Here is a 26,528-nt window from a genome sequence, read left to right on the forward strand (position 1 = left end):
CATCTTTTACCCCTTCCAAGTACTTAGACTGATCTATGTTAGGCCAATGAATTTGAAATTTTCTAAAAATATCGGGTGGGGGAGCAGTTGTTGATCCTATTTTGTACTCAAACACTGACCGTAAAACTTCAAAATGTGATGGCGACACGCTAAGTGCAACAGAGGTCTACCCAGCTCTTTTTCTAACAAGGTGCAAGCGTCTTTCATTCGACCGGTATTGGAAGCTGTCGTGTCAGAACACATACCAACAATTTTGTCTCGAACATTCCATTCTTCTAGGCAACCGCTAACAGCTTCCGCCTGACAGAAACCTGTGCTATTCTCTAATTCAGGGACTGCCAGTAGTTGTTCCTCATCTCCTGTGCGTACTAAGATTGCAAGCCTTTCAGTACAGTCATTCTGAAGAAGTTTTGGCAACAGTTTTCCATTCCAATGAACAACACAACCCTTCAAGTCTGAATTTCTAAATCTGGCCTTGATTTTCTGTGCCCTTTGCTCCCGAAATGATATTCTACGTTTTCTTATCGTACTTCTACTAAGTGCTAGTTCGTCCACGTTAGAGCCCAGACTTTCAGCTGTTGCGAAAATTATTCGCACAGCATTTCTATCTACATCTATCTAGCACAATCGACAACTTTTCCGTTATTACTTCCTTCTGCCCACGACTATGTACTGTTTTCGTCGTCAATAAATTCTTCTTTTGAATCCGAAGTGGAAGAAATGAGTTCTCTTCCACTTCGGATTCAAAAGACTCTGAATTATCTTGCATACTTTCCGCTGCAGTGGTAAAAGAAGATAAAGTTTAAAGTTTTTAGGAGGAATCTACTGTTGAATTTGGTAAAAATAAAAGCTATCACCCCTATTCAGCATTTCGATTACGTTCCCGTTCTACGCTCCGCTTAAATCGAAGTTGGGTATTCTGCATTACGACGGAATCGTAACGAGAAGAGGAAGAGCAAATGATTTTTCGAAATCAGCTGTTTGTGCGGAATGTGTGAACATTGGAACAAAATAAATTAAAGAAAATTTGTAAAAAACACTGAAAAACGTTAATATTTTATTATCCAAGACATTTTATACAAAGAAAAGGAATAGAATATATTGCCGCCGTGTTATATTTTTTTGAGTGAAGAGCTTTCATAATTGTTAGTGTGTTTTTGTCGTTCTTTTGTCCAATTCCCTGCCGTGGCCTCCAAGTTTTGTTAAAACGGATTCCTGCACGAATATAGTTGCCATTTTCTGAATTTTATGGATGATAATTTCATTGCAGTGGCCTAAAATACTTTATGAAGATTTATTATTCTTTCCGCAAGGATTGTTTACGTTTTCGCTTCACCTTCTTCTACGCCGGCAGCTTGCTTTGGCATAACACAAATTAGAGCTGTCTATTATAATGGAAGCAATGGCCGCTGCATTATTTGTGGAGTTGGAAAGCAACGCATACGAAAATGGCCAGGCGAGAATGGAAAGGCAAATATTGCGAGATTTGTGTAATCCATTTGAGATGAGTGCCGAATTGTAAGAAATTTAACTTAAAAGTGGTAGAGTTTAATGAGTTATTTTCTTATTTAGGTTCAAAAAAAAACTTTCGACTTAATAAGGATGCTTTCAAGTATGTGTTAGATACTTTTGCGGGGCAAATACGTCCAAGGACTTCGACATCGACATGTTGTTTTTGACCTGGAAACATATAAAAAACAATCATCATCAAGCCTTTTACGTTTCTCAATAAGTTTTACTTACAATTTTGATAAAATTTCTTCTCTTCTTTTCTCTCTTTCTACTCTTCTTTGATCAGCTCGAGCAGTATTCCTATCGACACCTTCCATGTGACCTTTGCGACCTTTCATTCTCTGACTTTCCAAAAATCGAACATCTTCTTTATTCGACATTTTGGAAATGGCATCTTCCACTGCTACATCAAAAAGGTCGGGCAGCTTGGATTTGAATGCAAGATTCTTTGCGTCCTGGCATTTTGTCTTCAATGCTGAATTCCTTTCAAGTGATCTCCATTCGTTATATAATTTTTCAACTTTGCAAACAGCATTTTTCGGCATCTGACAAGGTATTCTTGGTTTTGTACGACCCGTTTACACTAGGCAATTTTAAAATTCATTTTATGTATAAATATCAAATGAACTAAAATATGCCAGAAGTTTCAAGTATCAATATTCGCATAATTAATTTTAAAACTATTAGACTATATTCCAATTGAGTTATAAACTATTGTTTATGGGACGTTTTTGACATTATTTTGTATTGTTTTTGTCAAAAAACTCGAGTTTATAGGTCTGTTTAATGAACAAAAAAACGTTCAGAGCAGGTTAGAGCATAGCAGAGGACAGCTGACAAAATAGATATAGAGCAAATTAGAGCAACTCAGAGCAGAAATGACATGAAACACTTGAATCTCGATAGTTTCCATTTATTATTATTATTTTTTTTAAATCTTCAAAATTAATGCAAATGCACGTATGCAAAAACGTGGTTTTTCTGGCAGCAATTTTTTTTTAAGTTTTCGAAAATTTATTTTTTCTTGACTGACAATTACTTCTCTTACTCCACAAAAAAAGCTAGAGCAGAAAAATTCGAAAAAAAAAATTTAAAAACCACCCTAATAAGTACTTATCATCACTTAAAAAAATTTAAATTTTTTTTGGGCTGTAACAGAGCTGTAAAAGTGTGCAATCATTTGAAATTTTAAATCATTGATTTAAGAATGCTGTTTCTTCATTCTTTCATTCCTTGTTAAGGAATGTGGCTTAAAAGTCAACCCATTCTTCATTCAGTAGTGAGAAAGCAAGAATGCACTCTTGAACTCTTCGAAGAAAGAATGAAGTAATTGAATGAAACACAAACATTTTTCAACACAGAATTAGCATTCAAATGAATGCAGAGTTTGCTGAGTGTGCACACACTTTTCTAGTACCAATCAATTATGAAAAATGTCGTACAAGCACAAAACCCGCTCAAATATCACATGGTTGCATTTAATTAAACCCACTTCAAAATATCAACACAAAAATTTAGTTATTGACAGTGATGACCAGTTTTTCCGTTATTTAAATGGTAATAAAGCACAAAGAAGTTAATTGAAAAAGCATTTTTATTAAAATTGTTCTAAAAATTTAATAATAAAAAAAGGAAATGACAAATATTTCAACATCCCTGTTCCGAAAATTGTCATCGTTCTAAATAAGTGTTGCTAATGTGCCATATAAAAGACTTGCATTGAAAAGTACTAGCCTACATTTGCACGTCCTCAATTGGTTATTAAACAATTGAAGAAAAGGCAATACATTATAAAAGCTCTTAAGTTCCTCCATATATTCTTCCTAGCGGTATATGGTCAAATACTGTATCTATATTGGTTTGTGAATTTGCAAATTGCAATATCCTATTTTCTAAGAAAATTATTCTTCTAAACACAATAGTTTGTAATTACAGCTATTTAAAGTAGGTTCTATAGATAGTTGTAGCTGTTTTGATAGCAAGGAAATTAATTTTGAATACAAATCTGCTCAGGTAAGATAGAATTCAACCAAAACAATTTCAATATTTTACCAATGCCGTGCCAATAAGTAGAGAGACTATTCTCAACCACTCTTGTCCTATATTTATATTCCGTCAAACACTGTTAAAATATCAGCTGTAAAAAAACTGTAGTCCGATGGAGCCATTCAATAAACCTCTGAAGAGTTTCTCCCAATGGAAAATTTTTTTCAGGTGAGGGAAAACGGGGAAGGTGAATCAGGTGAATAGAAAAAGCTTGAATCACCGTAGGACGACGCCATGGAAATAGACATATGTTTATCGAAATTCTCGGAATTAGGAAGCTCCGACGAAATCGCCGATGGACCTATGCACTTTGATGTATTTAAATGACTTAAACTCAAGTATATGTTTTTGTTATATTATCGACAAAAAATATCCACAATTTACTCTATTTGATCAATGCACAATGTGTTCATTTAAAAAATTCATTTTACAACAATAGCAAATGAGTAGTAACATTTTGACATATAGCAAAAAGGCAACAGATTGTCTTTGCGAAGTTTCAGCCAAATTCGACTATGTCTTCATGTCTTTTGAATACTTTATATAATCGAGAGCCCTATGGTTTTATGTATGCGAGTTATCCACGAGAGCTACCTAAAAAGGAAACCAATCAACCCACAAGAGCCTAAAATTTTTTGATCTCACACGATTAATTAAAAAAAAAATCAACCCAATTACGAAGTATACAAAAACTGCTATGAAGTACTATTTCTTGTATGTCTTATTTTCGGACTCCATGAAGATGATTTAAGAATTTCCTGGTTTATAATTAACTACTTGTTTGTTTGTTTTCGAAATGGTACCGTCGCAATATATCAGTAAATACTTCTTTCTTTTCATTTGCTCTTAAAAAAACATAATAATTCATATTCAATAATTATAAGCCGGTGTAAAGCTCATGAATTCTTAAATATTAAACTATTTGAATAATTAGAAGGTGCTATTTTGGCTATTGACCAATTTTACGCCTTTTTTGCACCCAATTCCTAAATTGATTTAACATATCTGATGGCAATGAAAGTATACAAAAAATAACCTTGGGGAAAAAGTATTTAGTACAGAATGGAAAAAAGTGTGCATTCATTTCAAGTTTACATTCATTAAAGATTGGTAATGGTTCCTAAATTCACACTCTATATTGAATTATATTTTACCATTCAATAACACACACACTTTTGCTTTGAGTTAAAGTATTTTAAGCCATTCAGGAATGGAGATTTATAATATGCAACCAAAAAATCACAAATTTTTAAAAGAATGCTGAGAGAATGCACGCTCAAGTGATTCAATCTTTTTACAGCTCTGGGCTGTAAGCCATCTAGGTCGTTTGAAAAAGGAGTTTCAATAGGTCTAAACAACTTTAGATCATAGACATATGTGCATGAAATTCTTGGGCCAAATAAAAACAAAACATTAGCTTAATTGACTTTGCTCACAATAAATTTGAATTGATTCTAATTATATTTTTTCCTAATTATAGTGATCTCCACATGAATAATTTGCTACTTGGTGCGAAAGGTCAATTATTGCTCACATATTTCTATCAAAATGAAGGTCCCAGCGATGCCGATAGCTATATTCATAAAGCGTATAGCTTAACAGCGTTGGAGGGTCACTATGTTGCACCCGAACGGCCACTTACATTCAAATCAGATTGGTGGAGTTATGGCATTATATTATACCAATTGCTTTTGGGTTTGGTGTGTACATATATTTATAGTTGATATGAATAAGAGCATATTCAAAATTACGGTAATTTATTTTATTACAGCCGTTTAAATCTGCACATCCAGGGAATATTGATTTATATGGTTTTGTTCAATATCCAGAAAATGTTGAAATATCTGCCGGTGCTAGAGATTTGCTCGAAAAACTATTACAACAGTTGCCTGAAGAACGTGCGGACTACGAACAAATTCAAGCACATGCATTTTTCACGGGTACAGACTGGGAGTTGGTGCGAACTAATGGAGTGAACTGTTATACTATGGATCATAGTAAATGTAACTAGAAACCGGTAAATATGTACAACTAAAAACAAAAACATATGCATATATCGAGCCATAACCGCAGAAAGGGCTTAACCGACATAAACAAAATCGTTCAGTATACGCTTTTTTTGTATTAATATTGCGATTACTTTAGATAGTAACGTGAAAGTTGGTGTGTATATAAGAATATATATGTAATTGACGTATATTGATGTGAGATTTTTTTTGCATTTCTTTAATAATAATGGCAGTTTTGTCGCTTACGCCATTTTTGCTTTCAAAAAAAAAAAAACACTTCATTACTTGAAAGTGTCGGTTGAGCCAAAATTAAAATATTAAAAAATATACATTTGAAAACATTAAACTAAGTGGTTGGTGATGCAGATCAATGTTTTTATTCAGATTTCAAGACGGAATTCATATTTATTCAGATTTAAAGATGCACACTGATTAAGAAATATTTTAAATTTACAACTAAACTAAGTATTTTTAAACAAAAACTATATAACTAAGGTACAATCTATTCATTTCACATTGCCGTCTTCTCCATCAGTATCTGGTAATGTATATGTGATAAAAGAGTTGTGTTTTAAGTTTAGGTACTCTCTGGGGAAAATTTCGGGAGTTATTTTTATCACAAAGTGATTTTAAATCTGAATAATTTAACTATGAAATTCTCTGTAAGCTCCTGTATAAACTGAAGTAGAAGGTCCCTTCTTTCGTAGAAGTATTTTGGGTAGTGGTTTCGGAATCCTCCTACATCGTTTCCGAACGCAAGTATATTCTTCAATTATTTCCTCCGAAGAATGGGTGTCTCTTTATGGAACTAGTGCAACTTTATTTGAAATCTGCAACAATAGTTTGGCTATATTCATTATAATCCTTATTAAGAAAAATATGAATCTAAAAAATAATCACCTGTGTTTGCAAGAAGTCCATATTTAAATTAAAAACACGAAAATTATGAAACATGCACACCGAAATGTAAAAATCTTGTATTAAAATGACAAAATTTTCTCGAAAAAAAAAAGCTTAACCTACACTTTGCGAGCACAAAAAAATATAAACATATTGTTTTGTGCACTTGAGTGCAGTTTTCATCAAAAACAAAAAGTCAGAAATAATGTCGGTTAAGCCCTTTGTGCGGTTATGGCTCGATATGTATTTATACCTTTTGATACTTTTTTTCTTGTTCAAAAATTAAAGGGTTCTGCAAAATAACTCGTCGAATGATCTCAAATCCAAAAATGGGTAACTGAAAATCGATGAATATTTAACTATAGACAAATATTTAAAAAATACACTCCCATAATAGTTGCACATTTAATATGAAATGGCAAACTCAAAAATGACGCCGGTTGTTATGCCCACATCATTTATTTGGTTATCAGGGACGTCTGCTAACGGGATAGTCAAAGTCAAAGTCACAACTAATAATACCAAATTCATATTATTCTGCATAAAACTTAGGCCATTATTGCTTTCTTTGGTTCAAAAGCTGCTAGTGCTACCGTCATCAACTCGATGTCGCCAGTAGCGCCAATAGTACCAAACTCGTGTCTTGACACACAAAAATCGTTTCACTCAATAACACAAGTAAAATGTACCACCAACTCACTACTCAGCAGCATCAGAAATTCGCTTGGAATCATTGCGTCAATGAGCTATCATTGAGCTGGCACCGGCATTGGCACTGGCGTCATGCCATTAACACCACAAAAACTGCGTGAATGCCCAGGCTTATGACTTTTTTAATCCTGGTGGTGAAAATGAAACAGGGACATTCCTCTCGCAAACGTTCTACACCTACATACCACTCTACAATGCGCCCTCCTATTTTTGTATCCTCTTTGCTTACAAAAATGTATGCCATTATAAATCATCTTTATTCAAGAACTTATTAAAAGGTTTTCCGTATCTTTACTCAGATAAACCCGTGCAGGTTGAAAGATCCTTATACTTGTGCTACCTACCAATAAGATTAAGACACACAAACACACGTTTCTTAAGAGGTGGATACTACTACTTGACAAACGAAATTTTTCTTGCGTATTTTTTGAGCGTTTTTTTTTGTAAAGAATTTTTAATTTCTTGTGACGAGGATATTGCGCTTAAGCGCCAAAACGTTGCAAAAGCCGAAGATGTTTGTGCCTTAATCGCGTTATTATTGAACTTGCCAAATAAATAAAAAAATAAAATAAAATAAAAACGAAACAACTGCAGAAAATAAAACAAAAAATATACCTGAAGGGAAATAACATTTGCCACGCATGTAGATATGTATTACATTTTTTTTTATTTGAAACATTTAAAAGTAATATAAATTTTAACTATTCTGTTCCTTAATATGATGCATAAAAATTAAACCTTAGTACTAATGAATGAATAAAAATTTAAGTATTACAAAAAAACGTTTTTTTATTTATTTTGTTATCTATACGAAAAATATTTGTAATGTCCCTATGAATTGTTTTTTGTTTAAATTATTTAGTTTTTAATTACCATTAAATGTATTATATTAAATTTACTTAAAAACGATGAACAAACCTACTAGTATTAAATTAAGAAACATTTATAAACATGTCATATAAATTAAAGGAAATTATTGTCAATTTCACAACAGCATATATTGTTTTATAAAAATAAAGTTTATAAATATGTACAAATGTAATTATTTTACATGAAACCAAGTTTTTATTTAATTTTTAGCTTTTCTTAACTCAAGAAGCAGTCTTAACTGCCCGATAGGGTGGAGCGAAATTTTTTAAGCGAAAAATTGTCCTTTTCTTAGGATGGAGTTTGGTTCGTAATCCTGAAAATATATACCTAAATAATTGTGAGACTATACAAATTAATCTTAAGTAAATTTGTTTAATGTTTTAACATTTGGAGTTTTTTTGGGTTTTTGAAGCATGCTTTACGAGATTTTTTAGATTAACATTTGAGGTTCATAACTTTTGGATACAAGATGCAAGTTATTTATTTTTTTTTTTTTAGTTTTCTTTTATTTTTGAGAATAAATCTTTCTTTACGGAGTTTTTTCATTTGGCTCCACCCTTACATATGTATGTCTAAGCTAAGTCGTATCTTATGAAGGCACATTGGAATGCATCAAATATTTGTTTTCTTGTACAAGATCTCTTGGGGTATGCACGTAGGGTCGGTTATCAGGTTATTATTTTTTTTACTCAGCTTAGTAAAAAATTTCAAGCAGATATTTTAAGATTAACACGACGTGAATACCCTTATAAAAAAATTTCTTAATTTAATAATAGGCACACATGGAATGCATTCAAGATTTGTATATTTACTTTTATACTGAGTCGAAAAAAGGTGGCAAAAGTTGGCCCTTAAACTAAAAGCCTACGCCGAAAGGGTCTCGGATATTTTTGTTTTTAAATTTTTTTTGATCCTTGTAAATACAACCGAAGGTGTTTTTTTTTGTGGTATTTTGGTAATTTGTATTTGTATTTTATTAAATTTTTCCTAACACAACAATTTGGCAAAATTATTTTATAAGTAGTGCTAATCAGAACCGTAACAGAGAACAAAAGCAAAAGTTCAAAAATATTTCAATAACGTAGATAAACAATAGATTATTTGTAAACTAAGATATAATGGTTACATTATAACTGTATAGATCTTAATGGCCAATTAAACTTTCTTAACCCTAACGCTATAGTCATAACCATACCCATATCCATAACCATTTCCAATGTGATAGATTAATGGTGCCTTAACCTAAAAATCGTGAAAATTTCATAAAAATAAAGAAAACGCAAAAAATTACAAACATATTCCACAAAAAATAAGTCTCTTAGTCATAACGTGTCCAAAACAATGTATAAAATCTATAAAAAGTTATTAAATTCACCAACTCAAATATTTTTAGGTTATGGATATGGCGAGAAACCAAAAACCTATGTGTTGGCTATGGTATGGTTATGGCGTTAGCGTTATGGTATATCACCATTAATCGATTACATTGATTTCCATAAGGTAGGTTCTGTTTTATCTGGTTATGGTTTTATGGATACAAGTCTCCATTAATTGGCCCTTAAGTCACCATTATGTGGCCTTTAGTGTAGGGACGCAGAACAGAAATAAGAATAAAGGAGACTGCAATGGTAGTACAGTAAAAATTATTAGGTTCTATCTTTAGAGAAAATAGGAGGTGACAAGAAAAACGGATAGAAGATCAGTAAAGAGAGTCCGTTGAAGAAGGAGAGGTGTGTCAGTTATAAAACAAGATGAATTCTTTTTTGAAATGCAGCGTATTACTTATTTGTATTGAAAGCAACCGATTTTTAAGTTTTACATACCTATATGCAAAAATTTCAACCTTGAAAATCTTTATTATAGTTTATTCGAAGGACCTTTTGAGCTTTGGAAATCGTTTTATTACAGTTTTGTCTGCTAAATCAATTGTAGCCCCTGAAAGCATAATTATCTCACTATGAAAAAACGAGTTTGTGAATACGACTGCAGAGCTCGAAAGGACATTAAAAGGAATAATAGAGACATATCAATTTTAAAAATCGGATGTCAAATAACCAAGTTACAACAAAAAAATTATTAAAAAAAAAAACAAAAAATTTTTCCGACACCCTCTCAAAACAACTTCCAATTTAGGGACGGAAATTTTCACCTTTTTTATTTCATATTCAACACGGTCCACTTGGCAAGGTGAAAAAAAGTTTATAAATATTCAAGGTTCGATTCAAAAAAAAAAAACAATTGTTTATAAATATTTACATTATTTTACTCACTATTGCATTAACTAAAAATATACAGATGTATATATATATATGTTATATGGCAAGACTCTTGATTCTGTTGCTTAAATTTTTTAACCTTCCAGTTATCGCATTAGGGTGGCGGCTAGGCATATTGAAATGATCCCTAATTAATCCTGAAATGAGCCGGACCCAAAACATTTTAAAATCATTCGACAATGGTACCAATAATGTTATCGAGCAAATCGGGAAATAGTTCTGTAATCATTCGAAATAAAATTCGGAAAAAGGTTGCCGAGTGTAACCTTGAAATAATTCAGAAGTGGAATTCACCTACATTAAATCAGAATGGTTCCGAAAATATTACCGAGTCATTCAAAAATTACGTCCGAAATCATCGTAAACAATGCGGAAACAGTTTTGAAACTATCCTAAACTGCTAATCTATCACAAATTTTTTCTAAATGTGTTGGCTTTCCTAACCAATGGCCCAGTGTTCAATCTAACTAGAGCGGGATTCGTTGTTCAAGAGAAAAAATATGTTTGTGTCCGAAAGAGCAATGTTGCCATTGAGTAGTTTACATGCGTGCTTGTGCAAGTATCAAATTTTAGATTTCAGTATCTCACTTGCTGCTGAGGACTGGAACTGCTATAACATTAGTATAACTAGTTAATTTATTTATAATCCGCCATCTAATGTAATAATTTTGGGTAATTCAAGGATATTCAAAGCATTAATTAGGCATTTTTATATATTAACTGAAAACTTAAGTTTGGTAGACAACACTGTGCAGTGGCAGAGCAATTCGCTGCCTATGTACAATCGTACGTAGAATGTCGGTGTGCTTTTTTTATTTGTGTGACTTTCTAGTAAAATAGGTCGTTCTAGCTGCCACGCACTACGTACGTCCATTGGTGAGTATTCGAAGTATTAAGCACCACCCTAATACATACTTGGACTTCAAATCTTAATTATTTAAATAACTAAACATATCAAATATAATTTCTATATTTTTCATCACTTAAAAATAAGAAAAGGAACCAAAATCAGTAAGTTAAACCCCCTATTTGTAATGAAATGCTCTTCACAATTATTATTTTCAATTGCCAATGTAAAACTAAAGCCATTGTCAGAAAAATATTTTTTTGTCTTAAGCTGACATTACAATCAAAGTAGAATTCTGTTATGGGTATTTAATTCAGGTCAATGGAATTTGAGAAATTTTGTTTATTTAAATGTTCCATAAGACGGCAATAGATCCTGATCGTTCCAATGAGATTTGATTGTACTTCAGAGCTCGATGACTCACTGGAACTCTACTAATGAGACGCACCACAAGTCATACCTAGAAGATTTGGAACTTCTTTTCCTCATCCCAAATCCTATCGAAAAATCGATGGCGCGATATCGGCTAACTTTCAACAATACAAATCGACCCACCCTAACTTATATGCATACGTAGAAAATCAAATATCAACAGACTTCTTAGTCAAGTTAAGTATTTCTACTAAAGTGCTGCGTAATGCAAAGCTATTTGAACAGAACCCTAAGTGATAGTTCTCAAGACAAATCAAGTCTCTCCTAAACCCGAAATCGGCAATAATCGAATGTGCTAAAGAATTTTTGTAAACAAACCAAAGAAACTCACACCTATGCCATTTATCTAAGATGGTTTTAAATTCGGCGCTGAAACATTCGCGACGCCTTATCACTAGACATTCTTCCCTGAATGCGACGTCGTCTCAAAATTTCATGGATGCTTGGCCCATTTGTTGGCAGTGCCCATTGTTGTTGCTGCTGATGATGACACTGCTTTTGATGTGAGAGCATTTCTTTTAGTGCAAAAAAGGCGGCAAAACATAACTGTGCGTTACATTGGTACCTTGAGTGGAACCGCCGCTACCACCCTCCTCATTCTTAATCACAGTTTGTAGCCCGCTAGCTGTCGTCGCACCATCATTGCTAGGATCTTCCACTACCGATGCGGTAACGATACCATAGTGTTGTTGTTGTTGTTTCATTGCAGCATTAGAATTGTCAATTAAATGTGATTGTCCGTCCGTTATATGACAACCCCCATTGGTATGGTGAGCATCTAATGAACTAAGCGCGTGCGTCACACCACCCACACTTACATATTTTGCTTCTTCACCGCTTAAATATTTACCATTACTTGTAATTTGATGATGCATTACAACAACATTGTGATCACCCATATGTGCTGAAACCGTAGATTCATCCATTGTCGCAGACGAGCCATATGGCCCATCATTTGTATGCATTTTATGCGTCACACTACCATCATCTGCACTATTGATTGAACCGCCGCCACCCATATCTAGTCTAGGTGGACTACCGTATTCAAAGTGACGCATTGGGAAGAGTTGACTTTCGTGTACGTAAGTGCCGTATTGACTTGAGTACGTGCCATATGGACTGGCGGCAGGTGAGAGTAAACTAAATTGTGGACTCAATTCGTAGGGCGGTTGATAGCTTGTCCAGCTATCCATGCTGCCGGGTGGCGTAACAGTGGTTGTTTGTGGGAAGGTGGCAAATGGTGGTCCCAGCGTTGTGTTCATTGTTGAGGTAGGCGGTGTATTTGTTTTAATGTAGCCTGTTTTGCGTGGTGGTTCGTGTTTGCGCCATTTGGCTCGTCGGTTTTGAAACCATACTTGTACTCGCGATTCACTGAGATTTAGTTTGATAGCAAGTTCTTCACGCGCAAAGACATCTGGATAGGGAGCACGTTCAAATGCGCGTTCTAACTCTTCCAGCTGGTAGGCTGTGAAGGTGGTTCTGAAAGAAAAAAAGAAATAAATACTTATCAGAAATGAGCAATAAAAAAAAAAAAACCAAGTAAGGAAGGCTAAGTTCAGGTGTAACCGAACATTACATACTCAGATGAGAGCTTTGGAGACAAAATAAGGGAAAATAATCATGTAGGAAAATGAACCTAGGGTAATCCTGGAATGTGTTTGTACGATATGGGTATCAAATGAAAGGTGTTAATGGGTATTTTAAAAGGGAGTAGCCCGAAGGCGTTTTCAAGATATTGACCGAAATATGGATCAGGGTGACCCAGAACATTATCTGTCGGGTACCGCTAATTTATTTATATATGTAATACCACGAACAGTATTCTGCCATGATTCTAAGGGCTTTTGATTTTGCCCTGCAGACATTTTTCATTTTCCTCTACTTTATATGGTAGGTGTCACACCCATTTTACAAAGTTTTTTCCAAAGTAATATTTTGCGTCAAAAAACCAATCCAATCACCATTTTTCATCCCTTTTTTCATATTTGGTATAGAATTATGGCATTTTTTCATTTTTCGAAATTTTCGATATCGAAAAAATGGGCGTGGTCATAGTCGGATTTCGCCCATTTTTATTTCCAAGATAAAGTGTGTTTAGATAAGTACTTGAACTAAGATATATCGATTTTTGCTAAAGTTATCGTGTTAACGGTCGAGCGGAAATACAGACGGTCGACTGTGTATAAAAACTGGGCGTGGCTTCAGCCGATTTCGCCCATTTTCACAGAAAACAGTTACCGTCATAGAAGCTATGCCCTTACCAAATTTCATAAGGATTGGTAAATTTTTGTTCGACTTATGGCATTAAAAGTATTCTAGACAAATTAAATGAAAAAGGGCGGAGCCACGCCCATTTTGAAATTTTCTTTTATTTTTGCATTTTGTTGCACTATATCATTACTGGAGTTGAATGTTGACATAATTTACTTGTGTACTGTAAAAATATAAAAATTTTTGTTAAAATTTAACTTTTAAAAGTGGACGTGTTTGTCAAAACGATTTTGCTAATTTTTATTTAGAACACATATAGTAATAGGAGTAACGTTCCTGCCAAATTTCATCATGATATCTTCAACGACTGCCAAATTACAGCTTGCAAAACTTTTAAATTACCTTCTTTTAAAAGTGGGCGGTGTTACGCCCATTGTCCAAAATTTTACTAATTTTCTATTCTGCGTCATAAGTTCAACCCATCTACCAAGTTTCATCGCTTTCTCCGTCTTTGGTAATGAATTATCACACTTTTTCGGTTTTTCGAAATTTTCGATATCGAAAAAGTGGGCGTGGTTATAGTCTGATTTCGTTAATTTTAAATAACGATCTGAGATGAGTGCCTAGAAACTTACATTCCAAATTTCATTAAGATACCTCAAAATTTACTCAAGTTATCGTGTTTACGGACAGACGGACGGGCATGCCTAAATGAATTTCTTTTTTCGCTCAGATCATTTTGATATATAGAACTCTATATCTATCTCGATTAGTTTATGCCGTTACGCGGTACCGTTGTGCGAACAAAGTTAATATACTCTGTGAGCTCTGCTCAGGTGAGTATAAAAAAAAATGCTCAGCGTAGAGTAAAAGCAAAATCGGATAGGACCATCATGGCATCATGGAAAAAGTTCTAAGGGCTATCATTTGGAGAGAAGGACCTGGACCAATAATAAATGCGATGATCAAAGCAAGGCATGAAGTCAATCGGAACTTAAGACGTACACTATAGTGGCTATTTAAAAAAAAGTAAGGAATTTGCGGGGCTAGAGATATGGTAGGAAAGACACTGTGTGGTATTCATCATAAATAGGCCTCCCAATTCGGGTGCCGATAGGAATCATTTCTGGGTCGTAGCATATTCTTTCATTTGTGTAACATGACCTAGCCAGGGCATCTTTTGGGATTATATTTACTTACTTAATTGTCTAACAAGTCGCGCCAGTCCCGACTTCGCTCATTTGGAACACGTTGTCATCTCGTAGAAGACCAAAAATTGTAAGGAGAACTCTTCTCTCCAATACTATAAGGGCCAACGCATCATATCAAATAACGACGTGAGTACCAAGTACTCATGAAGTGCAATGTGTGAGCATACAATAAGTAGATAATGTTTTAAAATTTGCTAGAGCTCGCCCAGGTATTAAAGTTAAACCACAACAAAGGTAAATTTACCTGAGCTAATTACTATCGTCGAGTAATCGATTTGTTATTGGTTTGAAATCGCCGGCTACAGATGTGTAGTCGATTTTATATTGAAGTTTTATCGGTATATGTTTCACAACAAACCGATGAGTCGTTAAAAAATCGATATAACGCTGATAGCCAATTGGTAACACTCAGACTCAGATAGGAAATCGATAAGGAATAGATAATACGCCGAAAATAAATTAGTAACAATCTGCAAAAACATCGATAAAAAATCCATAACTTTTCGATTACGAATCGATAACTTTTGGATAAAAAATAGATAGGACGCCAATAAGAAATTGGTAATACTGCTTTCTGTGCTCGTGCCCAGCGCTTGCAAGGTTAAGACTGGAGCTATTAGAAGTCGAAAGAACAGCTATCAGATCTAGAAGCAGCAAGTAGCATAGATCCTATAAAGTTTCTAGCATTTGCCAAGAGGATAAAGATTGTTTTATAACACAGGACCTGCTTTCTGATAGTGTTTTTCAGTTTGGTCGTTGAATTTCTGGTAACTTTAAAAACACATTCCGTCTATGTGAGGTCCTCACGGACCAGCGATAACCAATCGAAAAATTTTCGCTAAGAAATTAATAGCACTCCGATAATAAATCGATATATTTTTGATAAAAAACGCACATTTTCTATAAAAGCGATATATTTCGATGAAAAAGTCAATAACTTTTCGTTAAACAATCACATGAACTCTAGCACGTGCATACATTGCTCTCACATAACGCTACAGTGCACTGTACTACACTGCAGTATAGTGACTACACTTGCGCCGTTTTAGAATCTGTTTGTAAGCTTTTTGATAGATATCAATTGTTTCGTGAAGAAGGCATCAGGTGAATTAAGAGAGCCCTTCCATAGTACCGTGCAGCATTAAAAATTGTCAAGCGGTTAGGAGTAGTGGTCGAAGCAACAAACTTGGAGAGTGAGCGCTTGGCATGGGTCCGATAAGCGGTAAAAGTAGGCCGAACGCAGTTAAAAGGTTTTGACGCGAAAAACCTTTGGTACAGCAACAAGTATAAGGAAGAAGAAGCTTCGCATGGCAGAATGAAACGAGCACGTATAACTATCGAAACGGCTCAAGAACCATCCTTTTCTGCTACTTCTGATGCTTCCAACGAAAAAAAACGTTGTTCAAATTGTGATTGGTGATTTGAAATAACTCTAGGTTATTTCTTTTGGTTTTTTATGTAGAGCAACACCACAAAGTGCGGTCTTCACACCAAAATTTTTATGTGTGTATTTAACTAAAATTCAACGAGCCAAACAAGAGTCGAAAGCGCTTAGAGACTTCACAGGCAGCGATCACCAACATATTTTTTTTCCAACTCGGGTAACAAGAAGCGCCTAGGGTGGACAGAATTAGAAGAACCTGGAGATAGAAATAAACAGCGGAAATTATCATTTTACTGGTGAAAAGAAGAAATAGCAGCGATAAGAAGAAACTGCTCACGTTTAACAAGAGTATATAAAAGGGCCAGACGCTTGGGATAAGCTAATGTCGAAGCAGAGTCATATAAGAAAGATAAAAAGCACCTGAAGGCCGCTATTACCAACAGCAGGAAGCGGAAATGGAAGGGGCTTGAGAAGATGCTAACAGGGGGCCTTGTGGCATGAGTTACAAAAGAGTACTAAAAATATTTGGGCCAGGATGCAGTCACCCGAGGAGCTATATACACCTGAAAAAAAAAAAAAAATAGTAAAAGAACTTCTCCGCACCCTAGAAATAAGGAGAGATAGTGATTTTCATGCAAGCAAACTTGAAGAACTTCCGCCATTTAATCCAGCAGAGCTGCAACTTGCAGGAAGAAGTGTGAAGAATAATAGGGCCCCAGGACGAGATGGCAAAAGCCATTAAAGAAATCGCAAAAATGCGTCTAAATGCATGTCTAAAGGACGGATTTTTCCCGAAACATGCAAAAAGCAGAAGTTAATTGTCCTCCTTAAGGAGGTTGCAAGGCGTAAGAAACGCTTTCAACAGCGCGATATGGGCATACATACTGGCTGCCTTAGAGCTACCTACATTGTACCATCAGAAGAGCCCTCAGTAATCGCATTCTTATATATCAAACCACAGAGGGCCCGCGTACCACAAAAAATCATATGCAGAGCAGCACAGGGATACATTTTTTGTCCTGACCTGTACAGGGCCAGTTACAATAAAATATTAAATTTTGAAATTTCTGATGATTCGTTCTTAGTTGGATACGTAGACGACATTGCTGCAGTCCTTACAGCTCGAAACAGAGAACAAGCACCTATAAAACTCAAAGGAGTAGGTGGACGCGCGTGTCCTTCAGTTGGCAGCATAAAAAGCAGAGTTGAGACTCCTAACAAAAAAGCATACACGGTTAGAAGTTAGTTTTCAAACCTTCCCCGAAAATATAACATAAACGAAAGCAATTATTGTACTAATTTGTTGTATTCAAGACCAAGTTTGTTATAGTCAACTATTTGGGAGTAAGGTCAGATGTCAAACACCGGCGGACCAACAGAAAGCAAAAGGAAATTGCTGATGGCCAGCACCCTATCTACGTTACTTTACGGCTCCGAACTGTGGGCAAACACACTTTGTATAAAAAGAATCGTTGTAAGCTTCTAGCAGCTGTACAGCGAACAGCAGTTCTGAGAGTAGTCTCTGCTTAACGTACTGTATCAGGACTAGCCGTACAAGTGATTAGCGGACAAATATTTTCGACCTAACAGGGAAGAAACGTTTGGGTTGTGGGAAGTACAGAGGGAAAATGAACAACGAGGCAGAAGGACAGCGAAGCTAATGACAGATGTTGAAGCATGCAGCAACAGAAGCTTTAGCAAGGTAAATTGCTACGTCATCCAAATGCACTCCGGGCACAGGTAGATCAAAAAATGTTTGCGCAAGATAAAAAAGAACGATGATTGAAAATGCGTTTACGGCGATGTAGAATAGAACGATGCTGCACACACACACACTTGTCAAATGCTCCCCGAAGGTCTTGGGGAGTGTTATCGATGTTGATAGTCCTTTGCCGTATGGAGATCCTGTACGTTCCGGTAGCCCGACCAACTCGGGAACGATTTGGTATGACCACATGAAACCTTCAATGTCATACCGCCCTCCCACCCCCCTTAGATCCATCAGGAGTTCGGGGTCGCCAGAGCTTTGGCTCTTAATGAAACAGGATTAGTCACGGGTAGGTGAGGTTGACAATTGGGTTGTATAAGCTTTATATTGCGCTGGCAACCCTTTGAATCAATTTAGTATTTTAGACGCATCTTACGACAGTCATTCCTACCGCGGGTTATACTCTAATACGCATATTGTCACTTGCGAAGCGAATATATTTGGCGAGTCGAACGTATTGGCGAATTCACATCAAATTTGCATTGTGAGTGGCGAATGAACTTATTCGACTGCAATGTGTCATTGCCATTCAAACAAATTTAATTAGTTCATCCGAATTTGACGTTTCTGTCGTCTGTTTTTATTATTTATTTGTGCACAAACAGAAATGTAAAAAACAAGTTTATTAAATAGTAATAAATAAAGTTAAAAATGTTTTATAACGTTGATCTTTTTTCCGTTATTACCCGGAATATTGGTTCCACGCCCGTTATCACCCGGATTATTGGTTCCAAAGGACTGTCCTGTCGGGTTGGCGGCTTCTTGGAGGTTCAGTAGCTCATCCACGGATCTCTCTAGCGCAGATAAACTTCGCTGGGCGTACGGTCCTCCTCCAGTGGCTACGGTCTCGCTGCGATTTGTAGAAACCTTTTTTTTTAAGCTTCAACTTATAATCTAACCAAACCTAGGACAAATATATTGGTAAGTATGAACTGACACGCAGAATACAATTCAGTTACTACTAGAGGCCTGCACGGATACGATGGTTCGGGTATATAACTAAGTAAAGCTTCTGACAATTATCACATTGTCAGTTACTTTGGAAACTTGCATCGTGATATCGTACGGTTACCTTTGAAACTAACTGGTCAAGTATCTTATCGGGTATTATCAGAAAAATAGTAGGCGGTGGCTCGGAGCTAGGATCTAACCAAACCTAGGGCCCATCTCTGCACCATTCACAATGCCAGTAACATACCCGAGTAGATACATTAGCAGGTAAAGCTGCTTTACTCGAGTCGATTTCCTGGTAAATTTTCTCAAACAAAGTGCCTACTTGTATATGATGGTTGAATTGAGTTGGGAGTCAAAAAAACCATCAGTAATTCGACTCGTGTAAAACAGCCTTAAGTATCAAAAGTAACTCCAGTCAGTAACCGTACGATGCTACGATGCCACGATTCTGCGATGTATACTTTTGTATTATTCGTGCAGATATATTCTTCTTATCTTGTTCCACTCACGCCCGTTACGTATTGGAGGACCTATGGAGTTAAAATCCGTGGCGAAATGGTCCCACAATTCTGCCATGCTCCTCCTGGTCTCTCCAAAATTCCCCATGCCTCTGGCGACGTCTGGATTATTTTCCATTAGCTCGACCAGCTTTTGGAATTGCTGCTGCGTTGTTCTTCTCATTCTGAAAACTTCATTTATTCAAACCAATAACTCAATTTAATTTAATGAATTACTCACTTTTATTTATTTATTCAATTTATTTACTTTTTTCAATTGAAAACATTCAAATAAATGCCAATGCGTCCTTTTCTATTTTCAAGCGCGAACAAAATAAGCATTCGACAAATTTTGACAGATTTGGCGAAGCGAATATGATTTTTTCGCTTGTGGCAATTCGACAAATTCATCTTCGTCACTCATTCGACTTTTTTTTGCGAATTCGCTAGCGATTCGCATCTCGCAATTCGAGACCGCGAAATTCGACAAAATTTTCATTCACTTCGCAAGTGACAATATGCGTATAAGCCCCCTAACCCCTCGGCCAAATCGCTGTCGATAATGTTATTGGAAAAATGCTTAGCGGCACATAAAAGTGGCATTAAATCAGTAACTTCATAGAAACGATACGCAGCGAAAAAATGGGGACCTGAACGCAGGAGAGAAATATGCAACGTCACCCTAAAACTAAGCGAAAGCTGTCCGCGGTGGGCGACGGGTGGTTCTAAGTACATGGACAAAGGGTTGCACTGCGACGGCAGCAATTATGGTGCATTAGGCATTTTGCATCCCAACCCGCAAAACTGCATTTGTTTTATAGTTCGTCGACGTGAACAAAAGCGCGGGGCTCATGGCAAATCCTACGATATTAGACTGACAAAGTGGCTCATATCTCTGAAGAAAGAAGACTTAAGGCTCACAATAGGCACACTGACTGGTCACTCACTTCTGGCGTCACATGCTTATAATTTAAATCTGGTCATTAGCCATCATCCCGTCGCAAAGATCCTGAGCCAGATAAATAATTTTGCATGTAAATGCAACAACAACGATTTGAGCCAGATAAATCCAGATAGAAGTCTGATTCAATTTGTGAGCCTAGATAATTTGTTAATTACTTGTCTTTAGTTTGGCAACGCTGCCTTTAATAAACCTACTTTTTCAAAAATAGCTGTCGCTGCTTAGCCTTTCACCGTATGAGTTAAATGAAAAACGGCAGCGACATCCGCCTATCACATTTCACGTGTGCAAAAATATCACGACCTCTGCTTCTCAAGTCTCTCAATGATCCAGAGCATTCCCATGATAATTGAGCGTGATACGGAGCTAGAAAACTCACTGGATGATGGCTATTAACAGCATGCACAGGAAGTGGGAGTTGCAGGAAGAAACGGTTGAGCACGTTCTGTGTTCGTGTCCTGCGCTCGCCAGGTCAAAGCACCAACTATTAGGCACGGCATAGTTGCCAGATCTCGAGGCTGGATCCAAGAAAGCTGCTAGTATTTGCCAAGACGACGAAGTTATTCTATAACATATGTGCTGGCAACTGATTGGGGTCTTTCCGTTTGGTCGTGAAACAAATTCTGGGAACAATATGGACACATTCAGTCTATGTGTGGGTCTTTATTGACCGGCCAGTTCAACCTAAACTTTTATAGTTCGTCGAATTTTCACGAATTTCGCAATTTAGTTTGTTTGTAGTATATATTAGGGTGGGTCAAATTTATTTTTGAAAAGGCACATCCAGTTTCTGAATCTATGGGTCATACTGACTAATATTGCCCTGGGACCATAGGTCTGAAATAAATTTCGAGCCTCCCTAATTTTGTTAGAAAATATTTTTTTTTAGAAATTTTTATTACTATTTTTATTATTGTCGCTATAGGGCGCTTTACTACTATTTTTGGCATTTTATCGCAACTTTTTGGAGAAAATCGACGAATTTGTTGCAAAAATCGACGAAAATTTTACTTTTCTATATTGCAAATTCAATTTTTAAATAGCCCAAAATATTTTCTAACAAAAATAATAAACATTTCTAAAAAAAAAAAATATTTTCTAACAAAATTAGGGAGGCTCGAAATTCATTTCAGACCTATGGTCCCACGGATTGCCCATTACTCAGTATGACCCATAGATTCAGAAACTGGATGTGCACCTGAAGTTTTTTCCCCCATAAAATTTGACCCGCTCTAGTATATATAATTTTATAAAAAATGGAAAAAAATTAATTAACTAAAACAATCATGAATGATGTTCATGTGTTTGCAAATGTGCGCGAATTAAGGCATCCTGCATGCTTAACCCTTGACATAATTTCATCACACACGAAAATGAGTTCATAAATAGCCCATAAAAACGATATCAACAAAAAGCAGCAAAAAATATCCCACTGTGCGCTTATGTAAAGAATAATTGGATAATTAACACTTCTTACTAATAAAACACAACTCATACTGCGCGCGATTAGTAAGTGGTATAAAAAGGACACATAAAAATTTGGATTTCCTACTGTTCGTTATCTAATAATTGGCAATAAAGAAGAGGGAATAATAATAACAATTCTATACATACCGAGTTTTCTTTTTCTTAATGCAATTAGGATCACCCTTTTTCTTATCATTCTTTGGTTTAGCTGCTGATGTTTGCGTGGTTTGCGCGCCATTCGAGCTGGGATTGCCATTGGCACCACTGGAGCCGATGCTACCGCCGCCACTTGAATTCACATCGTTAACCTGCCCATTAATAGATGCCATTTGACACATTTCATCTGACTTCTTATGTTTGCTATTATTATTGCTATGAATATCTGTGGCTGGATTATTTGCTTGAACAATTGTAGCGTTTGTCATATTAACACCCACTAGACCTGTTGCGCCTGTATTAGAATTTAAATGCACACTACCATCAGTACTACCACCACCACCACCACCACCACCACCACCGTTGCCATTATGAGCCATATTACTTGTGATAAGATTATTTGCTTGCTGCGCAGACTCATTACCATTCAATACGACAGCAGCATTATCATGTCCATGTGGCGTATGATGAGGGCTCGTGCCGTAAATTTGTTGCATATGATGTTCATATTCTAATTTCGCTGCGGCGACTGCTGAGTTTGGTGAGTAATCGATTTTATTGCCAGGATGCTGTGCATGATAATCACTCAACATGGCAGCTTGATGATGATGATGATGATGCTGATGATGCTGTTGTTGTTGATGATTGTGCATTTGTTTATGCTGTTGTATAAGACCATTAGGACTTGGAATACCAACGCTACTGTTGCTTGCTGTTGTAGTTGTTGTTGTTTGGTGTTGCGGTGGTGGTGGCGGCGTTGGTGTTGCTGCATATTGTTGTTGTGCATGATGATCAAGCTTGTGATGATTATTATTATTATTAATATATTCATATTTTTGTGTAGGTGAATAACAACCCAATTTATTTACGCTACCATAACCATCCATCTTTTGACTAACATAATCAGCTGTTTTATAAGGATCTAGCTTTGGTGAGCCACCTGGTAGTAGCGTATTACAATCGGGCAAACGTTGATTGTTACACATTTCAGTGTTATTGTTGTTGCTGCCGTTATGTTGTTGTAGCACAGTATTTGGTGGTAAGCCCAACATAATAGCACCACCGTGTAGACTATGCGGTCCACCAGTTATGCTAATACCACCAGTATGTGCGTTGGCGGGTGTTAAAGGCTTGTTGGCGCCCAAAGGACTAAGTGGCGCAGAAAAATCGTTAAATATTTGCTCGTCGAAAGCGGCATGCTCCATATTAATGTGATAGCTATTTAGTGTTTCGCTGCTAACGCAAAAATGTGTGTCTAACATCAGTGTGCAGGGGACACGATTTTAAAGGATATATGGTGCTTAAAATTGTTCTAAAGGAAAAAGCGCACGCTGTAGGTGTGACGAAGTGTGATATGAATCTGGATGCTTGTGTTGTTTAGGCCGCTCCACTTCTGTGGTATAAGTTAAGTGAGTATTTAGTTGCTATTTATTGAAAACTAGTCTTAAGCTGTCATTATTTTTGTTTTTTTTTTTTTTTTAATTTAATTTAGTTCACTTTTTACTGTTTATTAAAAAAAAAAAACTGTATTATCAGCTACTATGCGCATTATGTAATACAGTATGTACAAGAAGTAAACAAACGCTCAATATTTTCATTCATTTCTTTGCCACAAAATGAGTGCTTGAATTATTCCGCCTGTGCTCCATTTACCAGCAATTTAATCCATTACGACGATTAATCAATGTGCGCGTAAAAATTAAATCAAAATCAATTAATACAAATGTATTAAAAAAAAAAGAAAATTAAAGTTGTGGCGCTACAATTGTTGTAAATATGTATGCCTTGATAATAGTCATGAATCCTGCTCCTCGGCAAACAAAATTAAATTGTAGTAAATTAATTAATTGCATTTACCGCGTTACGTTCATAATGTAATTGGTTATTTGGTGTTCAGTGGTTTGGTGTTGTTGAGCCTCCTCTCAGCCTGCGGCTCTTTTACCGCTCTAGTCTCTATTAGTTATCTTGCACAATTTTCCGCACACTTTTCCAATTTAGTTATGCATATTTGTGCAGCTAACACACACTTTCGGGTGAGTTTTAATTCGTGTCACCAAAGCGCTTTAATTAAAAGGAATTAAGTCAATTTAAAATCAAAAACAAAATAAAAACTATTTAGTATCCATCTGCCAACTTGTTGAAATGCAACATCTTTGAATAGTTTCAATTTGGCACACACGGCATTTAGTTCGTTAAGTTTAACGCGAGCACAACTGTAAACGCAGTAGTAGTTTAAATGAATTTTACCGTTATCAACAACCGCAACGCATGTCTATCGCTAACAAAGTCTATGCCCTTAATTGTGCCCACAAAACGATGATTGCCTTTTTATACTCAATTTAGCCATCAATTGACTTTGGTTAAATTTCCACCAATCAGCGCATTGCAATGGCCGACCGCTTACTGTTGTTCAGCGTGAATGCAATAAGCATAGTGCACAGTTATGCGAGGGTAAAACGAATCGCAACAGTTGATTTTTTGTGTGTGTTGTCTTGTTGTACTTATGTATGTATGTAAGTAAGCTTAGTGTAAAACATTTGAACAGATTTATATGTACACGAGTGTGAGGAGCGTGGTTGTTTGAAATACATAGAGATATTTGTTTTGCGTTTTGGGCATTGGTATTTCTTTTTGTAAACCTATGTATATATGTGTGTAAGTATGCAGGCAGGATTACCCTGCAGGAAATCAAGCGTATGCCAATTTCATACACGAAGCTAATGATGAATCCGTAAAAATGCAACAAAAAAAGTGAAAAATAGGGTTCCATGGTGGAATCACCAGGTGAAGTAAATAAAAAAGGACAGAAGATGTACGCTATCTGAAACGGTAGGGATGTATTATCAACGGGCAGAAGAGTGTAACATCTTTACCCGTTTGGAAAAAATAGGAGTAGAAAAATAAATACCTTGCTACGAAAGCCATTACAGAAACTGTTTTTTTTTCAGCATATCAGTGCCACCTAACGCCAATGCTAAAGGGGATGCACTGGACCGCGCGAGTTTATATTACTTTAGGCATCGAATAAAATTAAAAAAAAGCGTCTAAAGTAAACTAACCTTACCTGTAGTTGAAGCTTTCATCGAAAAACAGGACATAAAGGGGAGCGGTGTTATTATCCATTATTTAGTTGAACTGTAGTAACTTTGCGCACTTAAATGGGTTCGTGCTTGATGAAAAGTTTTATTTGGAAGTTATTGTAGTTAATACTGTAACGAATTTACTTGCAAATCCTCTTATTTGCCCTTTTGCTAAGTTCGTATCGCTAAACTGTTGAATAAATAACTCCAATATTGAATAATGGAAAAATGGCCTTTATTAAAGTACTTCACAATAACACTTATACTTTGCAACTAGCTTGCTTAACAACCAAACTGACTGATAGTTCAAATGAAACTCTACTATTGCCCGCCAGATTGCGTGCTTAATTCATAACTGCTTGATAGCTCCACTCAAACTGAATTCCAGCGCCTCTACATTTGCTGCCTTTTATACTCTCTGATTTAAACGTTGCATCTTCTAGGCGCTTCCATTTCCAGAATCTTCTAGTCCATTAGCTCTTAAACTTCTCAGCTGTAACTACAATTGCACGATTTTATAGCTTCTCTCATTGCATACTTTCAGGAGTATCTCAGATATATGCATGTGTTTGTGCAATGACTCTCCGCTGCTCGTATACGTACATGGTACATATATGTAGACGCAGTTATTGTTTCGTTTATGTAGATACATGATGATTGAATTATTGATGTGCATCAAGTCACTGCTTAGCATCGGCTTAGAGACGATAGCATCGCTCAGTGCTGCTAACATTCGTTACAATACTTTTAAATGTGTTTCCATCCCTAAAAATCCATTGTTATTTCCATCTGCTCTGTGGATTTGTCGTTAAGAGACGGAAGTAAAACTCATGCCCTCCTAATATATCATACAAACTTAATCAGAAGATCCCCCAAAAGCTCTTGATTGTTGAATTCATGATGTATTACAAATGTTACCAAGTTATTATTTACTAAAATATGTCAGGGGATATAATAGCCTCGCCGCAGTCGGCCTAAAACCAGGAGATGCTGATCCGATCGAGCCGGATTCATATGTTCTAAATTACATCCCATAACTGTAACATTTCGCTTATCTTAGTGCTTAGTGGTCTAATTTTTAGGGCAAAACAACAACAGCGAGTTAACATTTTCTGTAACTATATTTAGAAATCCATTATTTTAACGAAGTTTTTACATAAATGATGTATAATACAACGGCTTTGGGATTCTTGATGCAGCAATGACAAAAACATTTCCCTAAAGTTTTTAGTAGCG

At 35.9% G+C, this 26,528-nt stretch overlaps 2 protein-coding genes across 3 annotated transcripts in view; one reads left to right on the forward strand and one right to left on the reverse strand.

Moving 5' to 3' along the window:
- LOC137254620 (ribosomal protein S6 kinase-like 1) overlaps nt 1-8,238 on the forward strand; it is a 24,013-nt gene extending 15,775 nt beyond the window's left edge. The window contains exons 4-6 of one of the 2 annotated variants that reach the window (XM_067792436.1): nt 5,039-5,258; nt 5,330-5,575; nt 6,756-8,238. In XM_067792436.1, the coding sequence (XP_067648537.1) occupies nt 5,039-5,258; nt 5,330-5,569 (460 nt within the window). In that variant the 3' untranslated portion in view covers nt 5,570-5,575; nt 6,756-8,238. Of the gene's footprint in view, nt 1-5,038; nt 5,259-5,329 lie in introns of both variants that reach the window. The other variant, XM_067792427.1, reaches the window with a different exon arrangement.
- repo (reversed polarity) lies at nt 7,829-24,603 on the reverse strand. The gene is made up of 2 exons (XM_067792450.1): nt 22,204-24,603; nt 7,829-13,082 (listed from the first exon to the last, which is right to left on the reverse strand). The coding sequence occupies exons 1-2, from the start codon at nt 23,472-23,474 to the stop codon at nt 12,122-12,124; spliced, it is 2,232 nt and encodes a 743-aa protein (XP_067648551.1). The 5' UTR covers nt 23,475-24,603; the 3' UTR covers nt 7,829-12,121.
- Nucleotides 24,604-26,528: the final 1,925 nt, after the last annotated feature.

This window comes from Eurosta solidaginis, chromosome 1 (assembly GCF_040869045.1).
Source record: "Eurosta solidaginis isolate ZX-2024a chromosome 1, ASM4086904v1, whole genome shotgun sequence".
NCBI lineage: Eukaryota > Metazoa > Arthropoda > Insecta > Diptera > Tephritidae > Eurosta > Eurosta solidaginis.

What these genes read in the sequence shown, in the direction of transcription:
- repo (XM_067792450.1), bottom strand. Translation starts at nt 23,474, where the DNA reads ATGTTAGACACACATTTTTGCGTTAGCAGCGAAACACTAAATAGCTAT. An exon ending in ATTAAGAAAAAGAAAACTCG is followed by an intron (nt 13,083 to 22,203) that starts GTATGTATAGAA and finishes TTTTTCTTTCAG; the next exon opens with AACCACCTTCACAGCCTACC.